The sequence below is a fragment of the Talaromyces stipitatus genome, genomic scaffold (assembly GCF_000003125.1).
Source record: "Talaromyces stipitatus ATCC 10500 scf_1105507295517 genomic scaffold, whole genome shotgun sequence".
In the NCBI taxonomy this organism is placed as follows: domain Eukaryota; kingdom Fungi; phylum Ascomycota; class Eurotiomycetes; order Eurotiales; family Trichocomaceae; genus Talaromyces; species Talaromyces stipitatus.
Window position 1 is genome coordinate 128,406 of NW_002990121.1, and position 18,698 is coordinate 147,103.

Consider the following 18,698-nt stretch of genomic DNA (forward strand, 5'->3'; position numbering starts at 1 on the left):
GAAATGCGTCACACGAAGTAGACAAGGCTGAGTCCGTGGATGAGGGCATCTTGGTCAGTGTTGTTGTCAATATTTTTATTATCAATGCCGTCAATCAATATTGACAATTGATAAGGGGAATATTGATTGACTATATTATCAATATTTCTTGGCATTCGGGAACGGTCTTGGCAACCCACATCATTTTCCCCCCTCCATTCTCCAAACTCTACAGAATAATAACAATACTCAATCAATATAAAACTATGGACTCTGAAATAGACCCATCTCTTCTATCAGTTCCACTCACCCAAGATTCAACGACATCAAGGCCAAGAAGTATTAGGAAACTCTCAGCTCATGAGACATGGTCACATACTCGTACGCCGCGAGAGGGAGAACCAGAGCGTCAAGGAAAGAACCGTCTTTTCTACTGCAAGTACTGCGAATCCTATAGTGCTCAAGCAAGTAACAATTTTCGTGATCATCTTAAGAAAAAACATGGGATTGATATTCAACCTACATTAGGTCCAGTTCAATCTGCAACACTGGATCAGTTGCAACAGTTGTACCTCCGAGCAATATCATCAGGCCAAACACAAGAGATCGATACTCAAGTTCTTCAGAAAGTCCTAGATAAGGACATGATTAATGAGGCACTTGTTTTATTAATTGTTACGCGAAATCTCCCATTTAATGTTGTTGAATGGCCTGAGTTTCATGTTTTTTGCCGACTACTAAATCCAGAGGCAGACAACTTCATTACAACGGCACACTCTGAAATCGCAAAGAAGATTGAACAATCATATGAAAGTCAAAAGGATACTATACGGAAAATCCTTCAGTCAGCAGAGTCAAGTATCCATCTTTCACTTGATATTTGGACATCACCAAACAAGCTTCTTTTCCTTGGAATTTGTGCCCATTTTGTTGGACGAGATCAAGGAAAATTATCAAAAGCTCTAATTGGGCTTCGTACAGTTACAAATCATTCTGGAGTAGAGCAATTTGCTACTCTTCTTCCTGTTCTTCAAGACTACGGTATCGTACAAAATATCGGATCTATTATTGCCGATAATGCAAGTTCAAATGATACCCTTTGCCGTGCAATAGGTGAATACCTTAATAAGGAAGAAGGGCTCCAGTGGAATGCTTTATTCAAGCGTATCCGCTGTATTGGCCATGTGATTAACTTAGCTGTACAAGCTTTTCTATTTCACAACTGCATTGAAATAGATCAACTTGGATTATACGAGATCCAAGAAGAAACAGGAGAGCTTGCAAGTAATATCTCTATCCAGCAGACATTTCGTGTCATGGGACCATTAGGAAAATGTCATAACATAGTTATACATATCCGTGGCTCAGCTGCTCGTACAGCATATTTCAAGACTCTTGCAGGTAGAATGATTCCTCTAGACAACCGAACAAGATGGAATAGCTGGTCTTATATGTGTGAGGTGGCACTGGATTACTCAAGTGCAATTGATACTTATACAAAGGAGTATCTGGATGATCTTCAGGATGATTATCTAACGCCGAGTGACTGGTCAAGGCTTCGTACAATTAATCAATTCCTTAAACTATTCCGTCAAGCAACTCTAGTTACTCAAGGGCATCAAGCAACGATCGATCGTGTACTCTTTACAATGGATGTCCTTATTAAATACTTGGAAAAAACCGTTGTAAGTACACATCCTATTAAAATTGAAATTTATCTAAATTATATAGGTTCAATATCGTGAAGATAAAGAGTTTTGCTCTCGGGTTCAGAAATGCTGGGATACTTTTGATATATATTACAGCAAGACTGACGACTCACCTCTTTATGCTGCTGCGCTTATACTTCATCCAAACCGTCGTACAAGATATATCCACGCGAATTGGAGAACGACCTGGCAAAAGCCTGCCATAAACAAAGTTAAGAAGCTTTGGCGCACCTACCGAGAGAGGGCTCCTCCTCTGGCAATAATAGGGCCATATAGCAAAGCTTTAGAGGACCCCGACAAAGAACTTTCAGAGTTTGATCAGATTGTACGTGACCTAAACAGTTTTACTCGGCCAGCAAGTCAGGATGAGTTTGATGATTATTGCAGTGGAGAGCCATACGATCCTGGAGATGAATCTGCTCTTTGGTGGTGGTCTCAAGAGAAACAAAGAAAGCGTTGGCCAAGGCTCTCACTCATGGCAATTGATATTCTTTCTATTCCAGCCATGAGCGACGAGCCTGAGCGAGTGTTTTCAGGAGCACGCCGTACAATATCATGGGATAGATCAAGGCTAGGGGCTGAGATTATTGAGCAGGTGGAATGCTTGAAAAGTTGGCATCAGGGTGAACTGTTGAAGGAGGATTTCGAGAAGTAGGTAATATAATCTATGCCAAGAAAAAATTAAATTCAATATGAGTGAAATTTGTTGTCCTATAAACATCCTTTTGGTATTCTAGGCATTAGATTATGGTATTATTTGTATATATTAGTGTATTTAAGTATTGGAGATGGCTAAATAGAACATTTCCTAATAAAATAAGTCTAATCTTAGAGAGAATAAGTGTATTATGGTGAATAAAGTAGTTTACGAGTGTCAAAATATTTTGATGTGGTCGCAATTCCGTAATGCCAAGGAATATTGATAATAATATTGTCAATTTGTGGGTGCATCTGCACTAGTACTAGTACGATAGGCTTCCTAACATGGAATATGGGTTCAATTGGGTAGTCTTAAGTTGTCTATCTTCCCTATCTTTGACCCCGACGCGTAAGGGATTCCTGGTGTAGTATTGGAATCTTTTGGTACTAGTCCGAACGGGGTTAGGCTCTGATAGGAGTTGTACAATTTGGGTGAGGAATAATTGACTCTGATTTGCACGTCTTCTAAAACATAGCTAACTACACATCTTGATCCTCTTTATATACACATCATAGTGGCAAAGTATCACGGATTTACGGGATAAATGACCATCCTGACTCCAAACTGTAGGCTTGAGTTTGGCTCTCATGTTCTCACGGATATGTCGTTATTCCGAGGAATCATGATTAGTAATGACATCCTGATTGGGATTAGCGTATCAAATATCCAACATGTAGCCTTCATCACGTGATTGAAATCACGTGATGTCAGTTATCCGGATCTCGACTGCATCCTCGCATCCAACAAGTGTGATATTATGGGCCGTATGTACATCGTTGGTGCGCCTCTGCGAGGCACGTAGCTCGTATCGGACACTCCCTCGCGTATGCAAAGTGTTTCGTATCGAGTCTCTTAGCAGGATCTTTGATATGGACATTTTCTGCGGTGTAGTTAGCACACTTAGCGTATTCTTTCTCTTTCTGTATAGGACAATCCCCTATATCATGAGATCTAGCGCAGTACGCATAGTAGATCTAGCGCTGACAGTGCCTAGCGATATGTTTATACATCTAGTATTTGAAGCGCTACTAGAGATTGGCTGCTTTGTTGTATATTGAGATATTGTGTTGTCTTCCCTTAATAATAAGGCCACGCTGGATTGCAAAGTTAATAACCCTTTCATCATCAAATATAACCATGAGATGGGCATTCGTGAGCTTCTGTTCCTTAATCTTATGCTTGCTTAGAAGCTAGCCCGTGTATGTAATATTTATAGAGGCTGGAAGCTGCGTGAACACTAGGGCGTTCTCTGAAATAAGTGTGGTTATGAATTGAGGCTATTTAGAATTGATATTTATGTTAATGCTGCGTACAACGACTCCCTATATATGTTTTTGTATACGTGCTTCTTTTCCAAATGTACTGATCTAGTCCTTCTTATGGGTGAGCTGGTCGACGTCGTCCACTATACCTAGTAAGAGTATGATATCCCCACTAGGTGTCAGATAATCCGGCTTTCAAACGAGGCAGAAAGATCGACTGTTCAATCTTACAGGTCTAAAAGGCACCTTTAGGCATATATCTGGGCACCTAGATTTCAGCCCAATATTTACCCCTCCTGATAGCTCACAAATCACCCCGCCAAAGGTGTCTATAAAGGACCCGGCTTTAAAAAAAACTTGAAAGACAGACACAGAACTCAATACATACAATCTTGCTAGTCACTTCTTTTCTTTGATCCTAGTAAAACACTCTTCAGGATTGGCCTGGAATAAACCGACCAATCCGACACTAGGTAGTATATGGGCTGCCGCAATTCATCGATGTGCGATGGTGGTGTCTTGAGTGCTATGTATTGCGAGATTTGCCTTCTCCACCACCTTATCTGGGAATCAACGTATCGGGTTGAGGATATCTGGATCGGTATGTTCCAGATAGACCTCTAGGTCCTCCTGGCTTGGATATGGGGTTAATGGCGAGCTTCCTCCACTGCTGAATCCCACGCTAGGGACCGTAGGAGGGTTCGAGGGCACCTTACGTCCCCAGGCCTGTACATACGACTCCGAACTAGCCGTCACGTAACTGAAGCTAGGAGAATTTTTTGTGGTACATGTCCCTGGGGGTGTTGGGTGGCATATCGCCTCCACCAAGCGGTTGATGTTGCTTTTGGTCGTAGTAATCTCTCGAGAGGCCTGAGATACCTCTTTCTGCGTCTTTTCCACGTGTAATTCGACATTCGCGAGGCGCTGCGCTAGTTGCTCATTCGTAGGCGTATTCTTCACCCGTTAGACCACGGCGGTTGAGAGCTCACGCGGCATGCCAATCTCCAGTGTTTCTTGGTGCTTCTTCAATGCCTCAAGATCTTTGATGGCTGCAGCTACGTATGCGCGTATATCAGGATCATCTGCAAACCGTGGTTCTGGCCACGGAGTGCCCTTTTTACCTCTTTTCGGGCCCATGCTTCAACCACGTCGATTGAGCAGGCGAAAGTTGGTAAATATGCTGTCGGAGGTCTATTTTTATTGAGATTCCTTCCCGCAGTACTTTTTACCTGCGTAGGTGCGTTTTCATAGGTGCGCGAGGTTTTTTTTTTTTAGATTTATATATGCGTTCGAAGCTATATTCGTATCTCATTATCACGCTCTCTACCCACTCTCTTATAGTGAGGATGCGAAGATAGGAGGGAAAAAAGTGCGATTGCTCTCCCAATTCAGGAGATACAGACTTATTGGAAGAGTGAGACATAATTGATAATAGAAAGGATATTGTGGGTGCATAAAGCACGTGTACACGTTAATGTACGTACGTACGATGGATGGTTAGCAGGTACTGCAATTCTGTATGGGTTCAAATGTGTGTGATTGTAGCTATCTAACTCACGCCCCGACGCGGTCTTACATCCCTCTATCCTAGACGAGGTCACGTGACGCCCTGCGGCTCAGTGCGTAGGAGTGAGGCATCTCGATTGCTTCCACAAACCAACAGATATATTGAAGTCAAAATATCCACGTTAAAGTAATTAGAAATAATGTAGAAATAAAAATGCACCATGATACAGATTTACCCTAAACCATGAACTGAGCTAGCTACATTGATCTTAGCTCCCGAAAATTTTCTTAGCCGTAACCCTAACGTAATCCACAAGCGAACCGGCACTTTTTCCCGAACACGTACACAATATTGATCTCAAATCTCAATTTCTAACCCACATACTAATTATATACAAAAAATTAATTCCTAATACGATTAGGACATCCAGTTATTTTATGTCCTGCAACACCACAACCACTGCAGCGAAATTAACGTCGTACAGGTGGATGACAGACTGGAAGTTCAGGCTCGGCCGGAGCAGTAGTAACAGCTTGGGATGCTTCAACCCGACCTTGTACGAGTGCTTGAGCTTCCTCTCTAGTAATTCCCTGCTCATGAGATATTTGCTGCTTAGATCTTCGACATTTTTGCTTCTCCTTCTCATGTGCAGCCCGTAGATCATGGAGTTCCTTCTGTGTAATTGTAAGCTTATTAATACTCATCTCATAAGCCTTTGATGCCCGTGTAAATACTTCACCAATAGCCTCAGATGAACTCCTTGTATGCCGGCTTATTCTCTTCTTCATAGTAGTCATTTGGCGCTTAAATTAACATGCGTTTTGAGGGGTTTGCAAGCAGGATGATTGTGTATCACTTGATCGACTTGGAGGGGGTGTTGGAGTCTTTAATTGAACAGTAAACTGTTGATAAACTCAATCTGGATTGAATAGTACTAATCCAGTTGCCATAAAGCTATTCCGAACAGTTTGAGCTTTATATGCCATCGTACGAGCCTTCGGGAATGCAGTGAGAAAGTCGATTTTGTCAATGTGATTGAATCCAAGCCTCATTTGCTGCTCAATAAGCTGTCCATATTCTCGCTTTAAAACAGCAAAACAGCTAACATCAAGAGGCTGTAAAAGATGTGAAGAATGAGAAGGCATACAGACCAGAAGAATATTATTCTCAGTGCATGTATGGTCAAATTTAGCAGTTAAATGGCTTCCATGGCCATCAAGAATCAACATTCGATATTTCCCTAATGTATGGCCATCAGTAAGAGGAATAAAATGAGTTTTAAGCCATTCTAATCCAATCTTATCTGTCATCTATCCATTGTCGCTAATGTTGATTTTCCAGTCGTCTGGATGATCCTCAAACCAGCCTAATCAAGTGTATTTCTTTGCCTTGAAAATAATGTACGAAGGCAATGCCCATCCAATCGAATTAACTGCCTCAATTGCAGTTACCCATTCTTGGTTACCAGGCTGTAATAGCTTTGGCCGAGCATATCGATCGCTTCCAGTGATAACCTTTGCAGTCGCACAGAGTCCCATAGCAAAGCCAGTCTCATCAAAATTGTAGATATCTTCTGGCAAGATCCCATACTCTAATATAACCTCTCGTACGCGATCAAAATACTCTTGGATTATCTTCGGATCTTCGCACTTAGCACGTTCATAGTTATATTTCCGTGAGAACTTTGATTCAATCTCTGGGCGACGTTTGACAAGGTTATATACCCAATTCTCTCCAACCCGGCGGTTTCCGCGTTGCGAAAGAAGATAATCGGCCATCTCTCGTACAAGAGAGTGTCGAGGGGGTAATCCACGTTTATCTAAATCCAGTATCCATTCGACAAGCGATTCCTCCTCACACTGAGTTAATTTATGGCTGTTGGCGCGAACTTGAGATCTTTGTTGAGTGCCGTTTAATCTGTCTTGTAGAGTCGCCCGGGGTATACTGTAAATCCTTGCAGCTCGAGCCACGCGCAAGATTCGTCCATTTTGTAAATCGGAAATAGCTAATAAGATTCGTCCTTCTTGCTCAGCTAAATCTTTCTTATTTTTATTGCGAATTGGTGGCATTTTGGCGTGTTGAATAGTATGGAATTAATATTGTGTACGTGTTCGGGAAAAAGTGCCGGTTCGCTTGTGGATACGTTAAACCATCCTGTTGGATTAGCTAAGCTGATCCAGCCAATCAGACAGATGATATTTATCAGCCAATAAGAGCGAGCCACACACTGATCCACCGAATAGGGGGTAAAAGATATCTTCCACCTTTACTGTACTTAGAGAAAAGGACAATGACAACAAGGATCAAGGATTCCATACTTCGTGCATACATAATTTGATACGTTGAGATATACCACTTGAGATTGTTACGTACAATCCAACACATCCTACGGTTCAACGCAAACTATAAATAGGGAGGAAACAACTGGAACGTAGACGGAATGCAATCAATCAGTCTTGATCCTGGTTCCAATGTCCCTAGCCACATATATCTGCCCATACAGATCGGTCACGTCCACAAAAGTCTTAATCATTCTCTTCGTCTGCTCATCTAACCCCAATTCATCCAACCTCTCCAGTGCCCGCATACAGCCCTTTCGTTCGTACTCTGCCACCCACATCAAGTTTGCCTTGATAGTCATCTCGTTGCTCTCGCAACCGTCTTTGTGGTCTGGCAATCCCTCCCAAAACTCTGAAAAATTTACACTAGACAAATTACCCTCGACTTGATCCCTCAGCACACTTCCATAGTCGTTATATTGCCGACACATTGTTGCAAGATGCTGACATAGAGCTTCGGAAAGATAGCGTTGTCGAACGCCATATAAAACAGCTCCTGCTGCCTTCATGCCTGAGACTTTATCAGGGTGGCAGCCGCGCTTTCCATATCCCTTATAATAAGAAATGAGGCAGTTGAAGAAATGATACGAGTATGGACAACTGGTATTCTCAGAGGCGGTGGAGTGCACCCATTGAAAGTAAGAAGTTGGTGCATCGCTGAAGCAAACTGGGTGGGCTTTAGTTCGGTCAGTTTGTAAACAAAACATACGGCTTTCCTCCGCCTGCGTGAGCTGAGCAAGAAGAAATGCTTTCAGTTCACGTCGGAGTGAGCATTTCAAGGATTTTGGAGAGCATAGAACGGCTGGGCGAGTTAGGATGTAGGTGATGAAGCGGCGGAACACGAGCTTGATCTGATCACAATCGTACTGTGTTTCCGTGGAAATTGCGCAATCTTGGGTGGCACGTTTTTCTGTTGGTAGTTTCGTGCCATTATGTCGCTCGCAGGTTGAAAAAGATGACTTTTGGAAAACAGTCTGTCCATCTGTGTCATGCTCGGCGACACCCTCTTCATCAAACAGGCAATGAACAATCGATTTTACGGCATTGACATGGTTAATCATGTGCTCCTGACCAATTACAGCCTCAATGAATCTGTCAACCTGAAAGTTCAGCATTGAGACCATCATCATTTCCCACATGAAGCCCGGTTCTAGCGAATTGCCATTTTTTGCATTGCAGATTGCCCATGTTTGAGGAATATATTCCAGATATTTGTCATTTTCTGGATTCTCGACATTGGGAAAGATGTTGAGTTTTGAGGCAATTAACTGGGGCAGCCATAGGTAGCTTTCGAACAACGCAGTATTCAGTCTCCAAAGTGGCTCTTCCGAGAAAAGTGGCAGACAAGAGTAAAACTTTGAAAACTTCTTTACTCTTGTGGACGATATATTAATCGCGTCTAGACAGTCTTCTTTGCCTGCTGTGTCCCAGGTGAATGTAAGTGCTCGAACGGCTGCCGTGCAATACGCTTCGGATAAGAGAGACGACTTATATGAGACTTTCTCTTTCCAGATCGCTTCTCCTTGATCCCATAGGCTTTTATTTGCTTCAAGATACATTCTCCCTTTTGTTATACTGCTCTGAAGTTCCTCCTTCGGAATCAATCCGAGCGGAGTGTTGGATATCGAAGCAAGAGCTAATAGAGTGTATGCAGTCACCTCGGGGCACTTATTGTGCCACGACCCGTCATGACCTTGTTCGTGGATGGTCTTGAATAAAATATCATTAAGGACAAGAGGGGCAATTTGTTGACAATCTTCAGGTAGTGATGGTAGCGAGCCCATTGCACGCAAACGCCATAATTTGCTGAGCGGGTTTGCCAAAAGCATTCGGACATACATCGCAGAAGTGTTCTGAAAACCCAGCAAAGTGTTGGAATTAGTAACACAAACTTGCAGGATCTGACATTCATGATATGAGTGGAATAACTAACCCATTTATCATTCAGTTCTCCCTTACTGTAGAGCTTATAGAGAAAGCGAATGATCAGAGCGATCTCGACAATATGAACATCTGGATCTGCAGTATGCAGTAGAGCATCAAGCACATTGCAGTTGGTACTGATACTGGGATTTCTCTCTCCAACATAGGTTTGAAAATGGTCAATATGTTTAAAGGTTTTGATCAGTTGATTTGGGGAGATGTTTATCCCTGCCAGATTCAGAGTCAAGATAATTCGCGCCGTGTCGTCAGCGTCTGCAATGACGCCAGAAGCTGATTCAAGTTCGGTCAGCAAGATGAAACAAACATAAGTAAAAGTCTTCTTAGCTTACCAAAGCCGATAACCTCGCCGTGGGTGTGTAGCTGATCTTTAAGGAATCCGGTTATGATTCCAAATTGCTCCATATGGATTTTATCGAGAGGGGGTCCGTTTTCTAACAGTGTGGAGATAACCTTGATTCCGTCAGAATTCTATTTCGGGAGACTCATGTACAGGAAGGCAAGATCGAGGCAGGAGAATGCATACATACCCAAGTGATTTCAAATATGGTGGATGGAAATACACTTGGAACAGCCCCTGAATCCCCGCCTTGCGTATGCTCAACGACAGAACAAATATATGCTTCGGCACTATCATTCCATGAATTTGCATAGATAAGATACGCAGAAGTTGATGATGGAGAAGCCAACATGCTTCCGAAATTCAATCGATGGCTGAGCTTGTCAAAGTCGATCTGTCCGGCAAAAGCCTCCAGCGAATGAATCAGGGTAATTGGCTCTGAGCCGTACAACAATTCTGGAGAGAATTTCTTGAGTTTCTCTTTATTGAGACGCTTCAAACTTTCACTACCTGGGAAATCGAATGTGATTCCTTTCTCTGACAGCAATCGCAAGTGCGCTGAGACCAGAATCTCAGAACCTACATGGTCTGTAGCTTCGACATCCCATGTCTCCAATTTGGCCTGGAGAAAAGCTGTTGCATTTTGGATGCGTTGATGAAGGTCACCAACCATGATTTCGCCCTCGCCTCCGTCTTCATATTGCTGATGAGTCTTCAGAGCTAACAGAGCTGCTGAGGTGTTGAGGATGGCGTCTATTTCAGATGTAGTTTCACTACACCATCCCCCTCCCGTGGACTGGTTCAGAAGAAGATAGCCGAAGGAAGCTGGAAATAGCCATTTAGGCTGTCCGTTGACAACATCCCTAAAGATCATAGAAACCCAGGCCGTATCATATACACTGCATGACAAGGAACCCCAGCGGCGAAAATTAGAGCAGCCATCAACACATTTTTGCAAAAGCGAACTGACCCTGCTTTGTAGCAGACTTTGGTTGGAGTAGGGTTCCATTTTACATGTATTAAGTGTTTGGCCTTCTTGATTACTTTCTTGTATTCTCACTGTGGCCAATTGCAGTTACTTAATGTAGAAATAAAGGGTTTTAAACCTCAATATAGGCCAGCAAGTGACGGTCTGAAAAGTTTTCAAACCAGTTGCTTCAGAGAGCCAGCTGCCATGTCTGGCTGCAAGCTGAATCATAAAGTCATTTCCGCCCCCTGGTGCAGCTTGAAATGTGACCCCTGCTGCAATACAGGCATGGAACTGAACCGGCTTATATCATATTCATAATTATTGCAGACTGCATCGGTTGCCTGTTTTATGCCTGATCGAAACACCTGACATAATGGCCGAAATGGTTGCGAGCTGCATGCAGTCTCATTTTTATTGCATACGAGTAACTTGCAAGGTTGATTGTATGATTATGAAAAAAAAGCAAAGCATCTCCTTTTGCACCGAAAAGCCTGCTTTCCAAGGCTTGATTTGCATTCTACCGGATTCATAACCTTCCATTCTTTTAAAATTCGTCTGTTGATGACTATATGGCATGTAGAGCTGTTTGTTGCACAAAACGACAATGCCCAAATTAGGACATGAAAAGTCCAAGCCCATAATTTACCGCTCATGACGATATATGGCGGTACGTTCCTGCGGTTCTATCATAAACCCCGAGATCATATATTTCCAATCCCGCTGTTTCCAATTGGTCCTGATAGTCGAAGCTATTGATATTTCTAGCCGTCCACGGTTATGTTCCAAGGCAGGATTTTCAATAGTCATCCGCTGCAGCCGACCTGGGAAATGCAAAGTCGAAAACGCAGGGTGATAAGATAGAATCATATACAGATTTTATCGGTGTGTTTTTAAAAGTATTTATCCCTCCTTTTTGCATAATTTAATCCAGTCTCACCCGAAGCTTCTTCAGCTCAAGCTGAAAGTTCGGATTTCATTTGAAGCATTAATACTGCTTATCGGTTAATCCAATCAATACTCGATGGATGCACCAAAGAAACTGGTCCGCTTCGACACCTACGTGAAGCGCCATCCATCTCTCACAGTGGAGGAATTTCACCGGTAAGTCATTTGCCTTGTATGTCTGTGTAAAGAGAACTGTACTAAAGTTTGTCAAAGGCAATGGACTGAGGTTCACGCCCAACTGCTGAAGCATTGGCTTGAATGTCACGGTGTTCATCGTTACACAATAGTATGTCCATTGTCTCCTATCATCTATAACATCAACCTCAGCCCCTTTCATCATCGTTCACCATTGTAACTGACTGTTTATTTCAATGCAATTTAAGTTCCATCCACTGCGATCAGAGCAAGGACATCATATTGGTCCGGCTGCCGCGCCATCGACGCTTGATTTCGATGGACATGCCGAAATCCTCGTGGATTCTTTGGACATTATAAAGGCCTTGCAAGAGGATCCATATTATAAGGCTGTAATAGAGCCAGATGAGAGCAATTTGATTGATTTCCAGAGTGTGAGACACATTATTGGATATGAGGAAGTTTGGGTCCTGGATGGAAAAGCAGTCTAATGTTAATCGGATCACCTATTTTTATACTTCACGGCATATAGTGCTTTTCCAAGGTTCGATTCAGAATTTCGGAGGAGGGAAGATCTGCAGCTAAGATAGTAACGAGATTCATTCATATTCTGGTATCCATGATAGATGAGATAATCTTTCATTTCTTTCCTCCTTTCTTCTGAGTGTAGCCCCCTTTCCCCCATGTTTTAAACCAAACCTCTTTCTACAGCTTGCGGCCCGACCTTCCAATCTGTCAAGGGAATATTACCAGCGTCTTCTTGAACGGAATTGACTTGCAACTCTTTCCTGACATATATGCCTCCAACACTGCTGTCATCTGCATTTCTCCAGCTCGGCTGAGAGGAAAGTGATCGACTTGAACGCCAGCCACTCCGGTAGAGAAGAGAATCCATAACTGAGGCTGCTACCAGGTGAAGCTCCTGGAACAAAATTGCAGTGACACTAAGGCAGCTGCAAATTATAGCTAGAAGAGGTTCCATTGTATTAAATATGAGAGCCGGTACCACGGTATCTGCCCGGTTAGTATATGATAAAACTCACCAACACCACCAGACTACTCACAGGTTGTGTCCAACTTATGTTTAGATCCAGGTGCGCCTCTGACATATAGAATCTTCAAAATACCCATCAGAGTGGCTCTGGTGGAGCTGGTTAGAAGGTATCCAGCAATGTATGATACGATAAGATACTTACACGAATCCAATGGAGAAAATGATGCTTAGTCCAAGCTTTCTCTTATTAGGCAGATGAAGCTTCCATATAGTTGGTTGGGGCAAAATAAACACCAAACTGTCATGGACGGCATTCAAGATGGAGGCTGAGTATTCCAACTGTATGCTGGGACCGCATAGGTCCGTCAGACTCCAATTTCGCCAAAACGGTTGGCATTGGAATCCATAAGCAAAGTACAATGCAATAGCCCATAAGCATACCCAAGTAGCAAGAAAAATGGTGGAGACCCTTATTTCGCGACTGGTACTGCCAAATATCCGGTATATAAGAGCAAGTACGGACAACTTGACGAGGGTAATGCAGGTGGTGTACGAATAGAGGTTTACCACTTCCCACTACAAATTCGCATTAGCCTTATTCAGCATCCAAGTCAGAAGTAGGTATTACTTTGGCTTGCATTGTAAGTTCTTCCGGTGTTAAAGCTAGCAAATGCTTTCCAATACCGTTTCTTATCTCTGTCGAAGCCGGCGTTAGCTGAGAAAACAGAAGGAAACAGAAAATGATCGGCTCACCTCCCAAAGTCGCTGCTATAAACGGTATAACCGCTATCTGAATATAATGAGCCAAGTCACCGCACGACAGGGACAAACTCCTTACTATGCCTCCAGCGGCCAGGTAGTCATCAAGGCCATAGCTGGCTCTTTGCCTTCTTCTGGATAAAAGTCGTAAACACCCCGAAATAATAGCTAGTATAAAGAAAACTATAGTGACTCCATAGCAAGCAGCCCTCTGAGACTCGTGGATGTGGTCTCTTTCGTACTCAACCTCAGTCGAAGGAAGACTTGCCATAACAAAGATGCAAATTCGCTATTCCAAGGTTGCCATCAATCATTCAATTCGCATTTTCTGAAAAGACATTAATAAAGGAATTTATAAACCGGCATTTATTTTCCCACTCTCCGAAAGATTGGTCTAATTTGGAATCAACCCAGTTTTTGTCTTCAACTTGCCGCAGCGGGGGCGCTGAACATGGACATGATTCTTGTACAACCTCAAACATCCGACTGTCTCCGGCGTTTCACCCGCTTTATTTTTCCGCTGATATACGCTGATCTAATAAGAGGCAAAGAAATATGTTGCACAAATAGCTGCTACAGATTATAACTGACCACAGTAGGGATAGGCAGACGTGTTCATACTTCATGGACCATTGCAATGAGTCTGAAGTAGACCCCTGCTGATTTCCACTTCCAGCCTCTTCACAAAAATACTCATAACACTTGCCTTAAGTTGTTCTTATACAACGGCTCTGTCGTCTCTTTGTCCGTCAGGCTCTGGGTTTGGCGATTGTGCTTACAGATTCCTAATTTTTTTCACGATGGCTGAACCTGAAGACCCTTCTGTTGACCAACCAAACAGACTTTCCCATGAAGGAGCCGGCCTGAATGACGCGAATAGTTCAACAAATCCGATAATGTCAAATCTTCGACAAACAATAAGCATTCTCGCTCTTTTGTTGAGCATGCTCTTGGTAGGTTTGAGACATAGATACAACTGCTTTAAGGTATGCTAACCTTATTGACTTGGTGTGATGGAGACTTCACTAGATCTGGTAACGACGTTTCCCATCAACGTGGGATAAGTAAATGCCAAAACTAACTATTTAAGACCATATTATCAACAGCAATTCCTCGCATATCTCATGACTTCCACAGTTTGGACGATGTTGGCTGGTATGCCTCCGCCTTTTTCCTCACCATGGCTGTTTTCCAAGGCCCTTGGGGCAAGCTATATAAGTACTCGTCGGTGAAATACACCTTTCTCGTCGCTATCTTGACTTTCGAACTAGGAACGCTCGGATGTGGTATGCTTGTCCAATTACTCTTTGTTTCTTCTTTTTTTTTTTCAACGCAGGTCCTGAATATATTGTTATTCCAGCTGTATCCTCGAACAGTGCCGGCTTCATTGCTGGACGAGCTGTTGCAGGGATAGGCGGAGCCGGCGTAATTGGTGGAACTTATAATATACTGGCACTTATTGTCCCGCCAGAGAGAATCCCAATTTTCTATGGTCTGAATGGGGTTATATTTGCGGTCGCGAGCGTTTCTGGGCCCCTCGTCGGAGGCGCTTTCACATCTGATGTGACCTGGCGATGGTGGTAAGTTAATCTCTGAGCCCTTGGTATTTGAATCGAAAAGATCATTAACTACTTGCTTAAAGCTTCTATATCAATCTCCCTATCGGTGGGTTTGTTATGGTGCTGTTGTTCTTCGTTCTTCAGATACCTACTATAGCAAAACCAGTCAAAGTCCCGTTTCGCGAGCTTCTGCTCCAACTCGACATTCCTGGTTGTATTCTGATAACAGGGGGTCTAGTTTGCTACCTTCTCGCTCTTGAGGTCGGCGGTTTGACTAAATCGTGGAACTCTTCTCAATCAATCGGACTTCTAGTTGGATGGATCTTGTTGACCATTGCTTTTGTGGTTGTGAAGTGGCTGCAGGGAGACGGAGGCCTGGTTTCTTCTCACCACTTGCGGAGCCGTGGTGTTCTGACCTGTTGTACTTTTGCGTTTTTGTAAGAACACGCTTTCCTTCTCACTTTTCCCGACTCTCGCATTAAAAAGTTCTCATCAATTGATCCGAACTTTTACTGAGTTCCGGACAGTCTCAACGCAGCAAATTACATCCGTCTATATTGCCTCCCCCTTTTCTTCCAAGCTATTCAAGGCACGTCGCCAGAGCGCAGTGGCGTTCTCCTCCTGGCTTATATTGTCCTTACTTGTAAGTCTGTTTACTTTTCTGTAGCTTGAAGAATGACCTCTGATAGTTTCAGCATTACTGATGTTTTACTAGCTGTCTTTACACTCATTGCAGGAGCCCTGCTTGGTAAAGTTGGATATTACCAGCCCTTCCTAGTGACTGGAGCGGCGATTGTTTTGATTGGGTCTGGGCTTTTGTGGACACTTGATATAGATACTTCTGGTGCGAGGGTAGCCGGATATCAGGTCCTCGCCGGAAGTGGTGATGGAATTTGTGTTCAGATACCGGTCACTGCTGTGGGGGCATTTGTTGAGCCAAAAGATCTCCCTACGGCGACTGCAATGGTACTCTGTAAGTCTTCACCCCCATATTCTCTTCATCCCTCCACAGTTTATGGATTCAATAAGTCTGAAGAAAAGAAAGTAACCATTTTACCGAAAAACAGTCTTTCAACTTCTAAGTGGCGTAATTGGTGTTGCTGCTGGCCAATCTATCTTTTCAAACCGTCTCGTCCAAACTCTACCTCGCTACACTACCGGCGTCAATTCTTCTCAAATTTTGCATATCGGGGCTAGTGAATTGAACCAGAATTTTACAGATGATACTCTTCAGGGTGTCAGGGAAGCATATCTGGTTGGTATCAAAGGTGCATGGATCATGACGATGGTGCTCTGTAGTGCTGCAATTGTGATCGGACTCGCGGCGCCACGCATCTCAATTTCCAAAGGTACAGAATCTAAGCAAAGGAATGAGAACGCTGATCTTGGTGAAAAGGAAACTGCATAATTCTTGCATTGATTGGACAGCGAATGCAGAACTCATGGAAAAGCTTCTTTTTAGGAATCCTTTGGTCATCTCGTCCCGGTCAATCAGGCTAGATATATGAATTAGCACAAATCAATCCAGTGACCATCCTCTTGTAACTAGCTATTCATGGAAAAAGGATATCAGCACAGATATTCCTTGCGTCAGACCGTGCTTATTAGCAGCGCTACGAGTTACGTGTTAAGAAACATAGGAGAAAAGGTGGCTTTGATTCCAGCAATAAAAAAAGTTGTAAATTTCATATAGGGCTGTTGACGATACGATATCGGCATCATTTTTCCATATCGTCTATTGTCATCGTCTAACCTAGAATCTGCCGATATCGTATCGTCAATCGGCATCGTCTAATCCTAGGTGTGCCGATACGATATTGGTAACTATTTGACGATATCGTTAATATCGTTAAAATCATTACTGATACTCAAATGGACTGTGTGAATTGACAGTGGCTCACCTAGCCATAGATCTTATTAACCATCAAGATGCAAGGCTCTGTTAAATAGATTATAATCTTCATCTTAAAGTAGTAAATAGTATCTGCCACTGCTACACGCGTTGCGTCTCTTTATTTATTATGTGACTCGCTCATCACGCCCAATATTATTTCGAGTTAATAGACTACCCCTCCTTAAAATTCTCCTTGTTCACAATCGACTATCAATTATTAACAACCAAAATCTACATCAGCCCTCTTACTCATTACGATATCTCGTTTTATTCACATCCAAATGCGTACATGGCAGAAATGTCTCAACTACCGAGCTCTAAATGATGGAAGTGATGATGAAGCTTTACCTGAGGATTGAATTGATTAACTGAGCGAATCACCAAGCAATTTCACTAGTATCGCTACTGCTCTGCCACTAGTAAGTTAAGAAGACATGGATACTCTCACTAGTATCGTAGATGGTGAACTCTTGTCTTCTGAGTCAGCATCACAACTGCCAGCATTATGAGAAAGATCAATAGACAGTAGGGATTCAACTATATCTTATAACCTATTTTGTCGATACCGTTAATGAGCAGCACCTGCCACTGAGTGGATGTGGGCATATTTTGAGACCACACCTATTAATTGCCCATGGTTGATAAAGAAAACTAATAAAAGGAGACTGGTCGATCAAGAGATTCATTGTGCATATGTTGATGAAAAGGCAAAGATAAGATGCCGCTGGCAAACATCAGACTCTCAGAAACAAAATACCATAAGTAATATGAAAACGCACTTGACAAAGCATAATATTTACCCTCTAACATCTAATATATAGCCAACGAAGAATCAACTAGATATTTAGAATCTCATAGGTGGAAAAGAGAATATTACTCATCAAGAAGTTCTTGAGAAGAATATTATTCACTGGATTATGACTACTATGAAAGCCTTTACTACTGTTGAGACTCTAGAATTTCAACAAATCTTTTAAGATATCCTAGGAATTGAGCCTCCATTTACTTCTCGCCACACTTTATAGGATTAGATTGTGCAAGAGTTCAAAACACAGCATACTGAGCTGAAAAATGAGCTAGTATTAACTTATAAAACTAATACTTTGTCGCTGGATGTCTGAACGAGCTAAAACCAACTTCCTATTTTAGGGATTATAGATTATTGGCTGACTGAGGAATTTGAGTATTAGGAGAGATTATTAGAGTTTACTGAACTTCAAGGCACTTACAGTGGGGAGAGTCTGGTAAATATGGTAGAGAATATACTTATTAATCTAGATCTTGAGGGAAAGCTTATCTCTATTACTAGCGACAATGCTAGTAACAATGAGGCTATAACATTAGAGTTATAATTTAAAAGACCAACTTAGAGAAGAAGTAAATCTAACACTTCTTTATCATGGCTTGGATAGCTATGTCCGCTGCTTGGCTCACATCCTTAACCTTATTGTGAAGGATATACTCCATGCCTTGGAGTCAAGTAATATAGATGAAGCATAAGCTGCTTATGATAGGTTACAGGATGGTAGCCTAATTACCAATCAGTCAGCTATAGAAAGACTTAGGATCCTCGCTCCATAGATTAATTGAAGTCCTCAACGCCGGCAGAAATGGAAGGAAATTTGCAGGTTGAATGATCTCCTGGAAAGTTTCATTGAATATGAT

At 42.5% G+C, this 18,698-nt stretch overlaps 7 protein-coding genes across 10 annotated transcripts, besides 5 other annotated features; 3 read left to right on the plus strand and 4 right to left on the minus strand.

The window, feature by feature from the left end:
• Positions 1-210: 210 nt before the first annotated feature.
• TSTA_000580 (uncharacterized protein) lies at positions 211-2,343 on the plus strand (the record flags this gene model as incomplete). The annotated part of the gene is made up of 2 exons (XM_002487590.1): positions 211-1,664; positions 1,711-2,343. The coding sequence occupies exons 1-2, from the start codon at positions 246-248 to the stop codon at positions 2,341-2,343; spliced, it is 2,052 nt and encodes a 683-aa protein (XP_002487635.1). The 5' UTR covers positions 211-245.
• Positions 282-1,661: a mobile genetic element.
• Positions 1,714-2,316: a mobile genetic element.
• A 1,877-nt stretch (positions 2,344-4,220) lies between the features above and the next one.
• On the minus strand, positions 4,221-4,787 carry TSTA_000590 (uncharacterized protein; the record flags this gene model as incomplete). Its single annotated transcript, XM_002487591.1, has 3 exons — positions 4,221-4,416; positions 4,439-4,574; positions 4,640-4,787. 3 exons carry the CDS (start codon positions 4,785-4,787, stop codon positions 4,221-4,223), a joined length of 480 nt encoding a protein of 159 aa, XP_002487636.1.
• Positions 4,788-5,693: 906 nt separating this feature from the next.
• Positions 5,694-7,181: a mobile genetic element.
• TSTA_000600 (uncharacterized protein) lies at positions 6,072-7,266 on the minus strand (the record flags this gene model as incomplete). Its single annotated transcript, XM_002487592.1, has 2 exons — positions 6,609-7,266; positions 6,072-6,272 (listed from the first exon to the last, which is right to left on the minus strand). The coding sequence occupies exons 1-2, from the start codon at positions 7,224-7,226 to the stop codon at positions 6,072-6,074; spliced, it is 819 nt and encodes a 272-aa protein (XP_002487637.1). The 5' UTR covers positions 7,227-7,266.
• A 183-nt stretch (positions 7,267-7,449) lies between these two features.
• TSTA_000610 (terpene synthase family protein) lies at positions 7,450-10,844 on the minus strand. The gene is made up of 4 exons (XM_002487593.1): positions 9,968-10,844; positions 9,770-9,890; positions 9,430-9,710; positions 7,450-9,349 (listed from the first exon to the last, which is right to left on the minus strand). Exons 1-4 carry the CDS (start codon positions 10,784-10,786, stop codon positions 7,604-7,606), a joined length of 2,967 nt encoding a protein of 988 aa, XP_002487638.1. The 5' UTR covers positions 10,787-10,844; the 3' UTR covers positions 7,450-7,603.
• An 838-nt stretch (positions 10,845-11,682) lies between these two features.
• On the plus strand, positions 11,683-12,897 carry TSTA_000620 (uncharacterized protein). The gene is made up of 3 exons (XM_002487594.1): positions 11,683-11,848; positions 11,906-11,978; positions 12,076-12,897. The coding sequence occupies exons 1-3, from the start codon at positions 11,769-11,771 to the stop codon at positions 12,316-12,318; spliced, it is 396 nt and encodes a 131-aa protein (XP_002487639.1). The 5' UTR covers positions 11,683-11,768; the 3' UTR covers positions 12,319-12,897.
• Positions 12,898-13,122: 225 nt separating this feature from the next.
• TSTA_000630 (uncharacterized protein) lies at positions 13,123-13,851 on the minus strand (the record flags this gene model as incomplete). Its single annotated transcript, XM_002487595.1, has 2 exons — positions 13,123-13,390; positions 13,547-13,851. 2 exons carry the CDS (start codon positions 13,849-13,851, stop codon positions 13,123-13,125), a joined length of 573 nt encoding a protein of 190 aa, XP_002487640.1.
• A 480-nt stretch (positions 13,852-14,331) lies between these two features.
• Positions 14,332-16,801, plus strand: TSTA_000640 (efflux pump antibiotic resistance protein, putative). Of its 4 annotated transcripts, none has more exons than XM_002487597.1 (8): positions 14,332-14,533; positions 14,600-14,614; positions 14,671-14,866; positions 14,941-15,160; positions 15,223-15,576; positions 15,667-15,782; positions 15,855-16,112; positions 16,185-16,801. In XM_002487597.1, the coding sequence occupies exons 1-8, from the start codon at positions 14,381-14,383 to the stop codon at positions 16,334-16,336; spliced, it is 1,464 nt and encodes a 487-aa protein (XP_002487642.1). In that variant the 5' UTR covers positions 14,332-14,380; the 3' UTR covers positions 16,337-16,801. The 4 variants fall into 4 exon arrangements, with proteins under 4 accessions (XP_002487642.1, XP_002487643.1, XP_002487641.1 ...); XM_002487598.1 differs by having other exon boundaries at positions 16,207-16,801; XM_002487596.1 differs by lacking the exon at positions 14,600-14,614 and having other exon boundaries at positions 14,332-14,566; positions 16,207-16,801.
• An 876-nt stretch (positions 16,802-17,677) lies between these two features.
• Positions 17,678-18,382: a mobile genetic element.
• Positions 18,351-18,698: part of a mobile genetic element that runs on past the window's edge.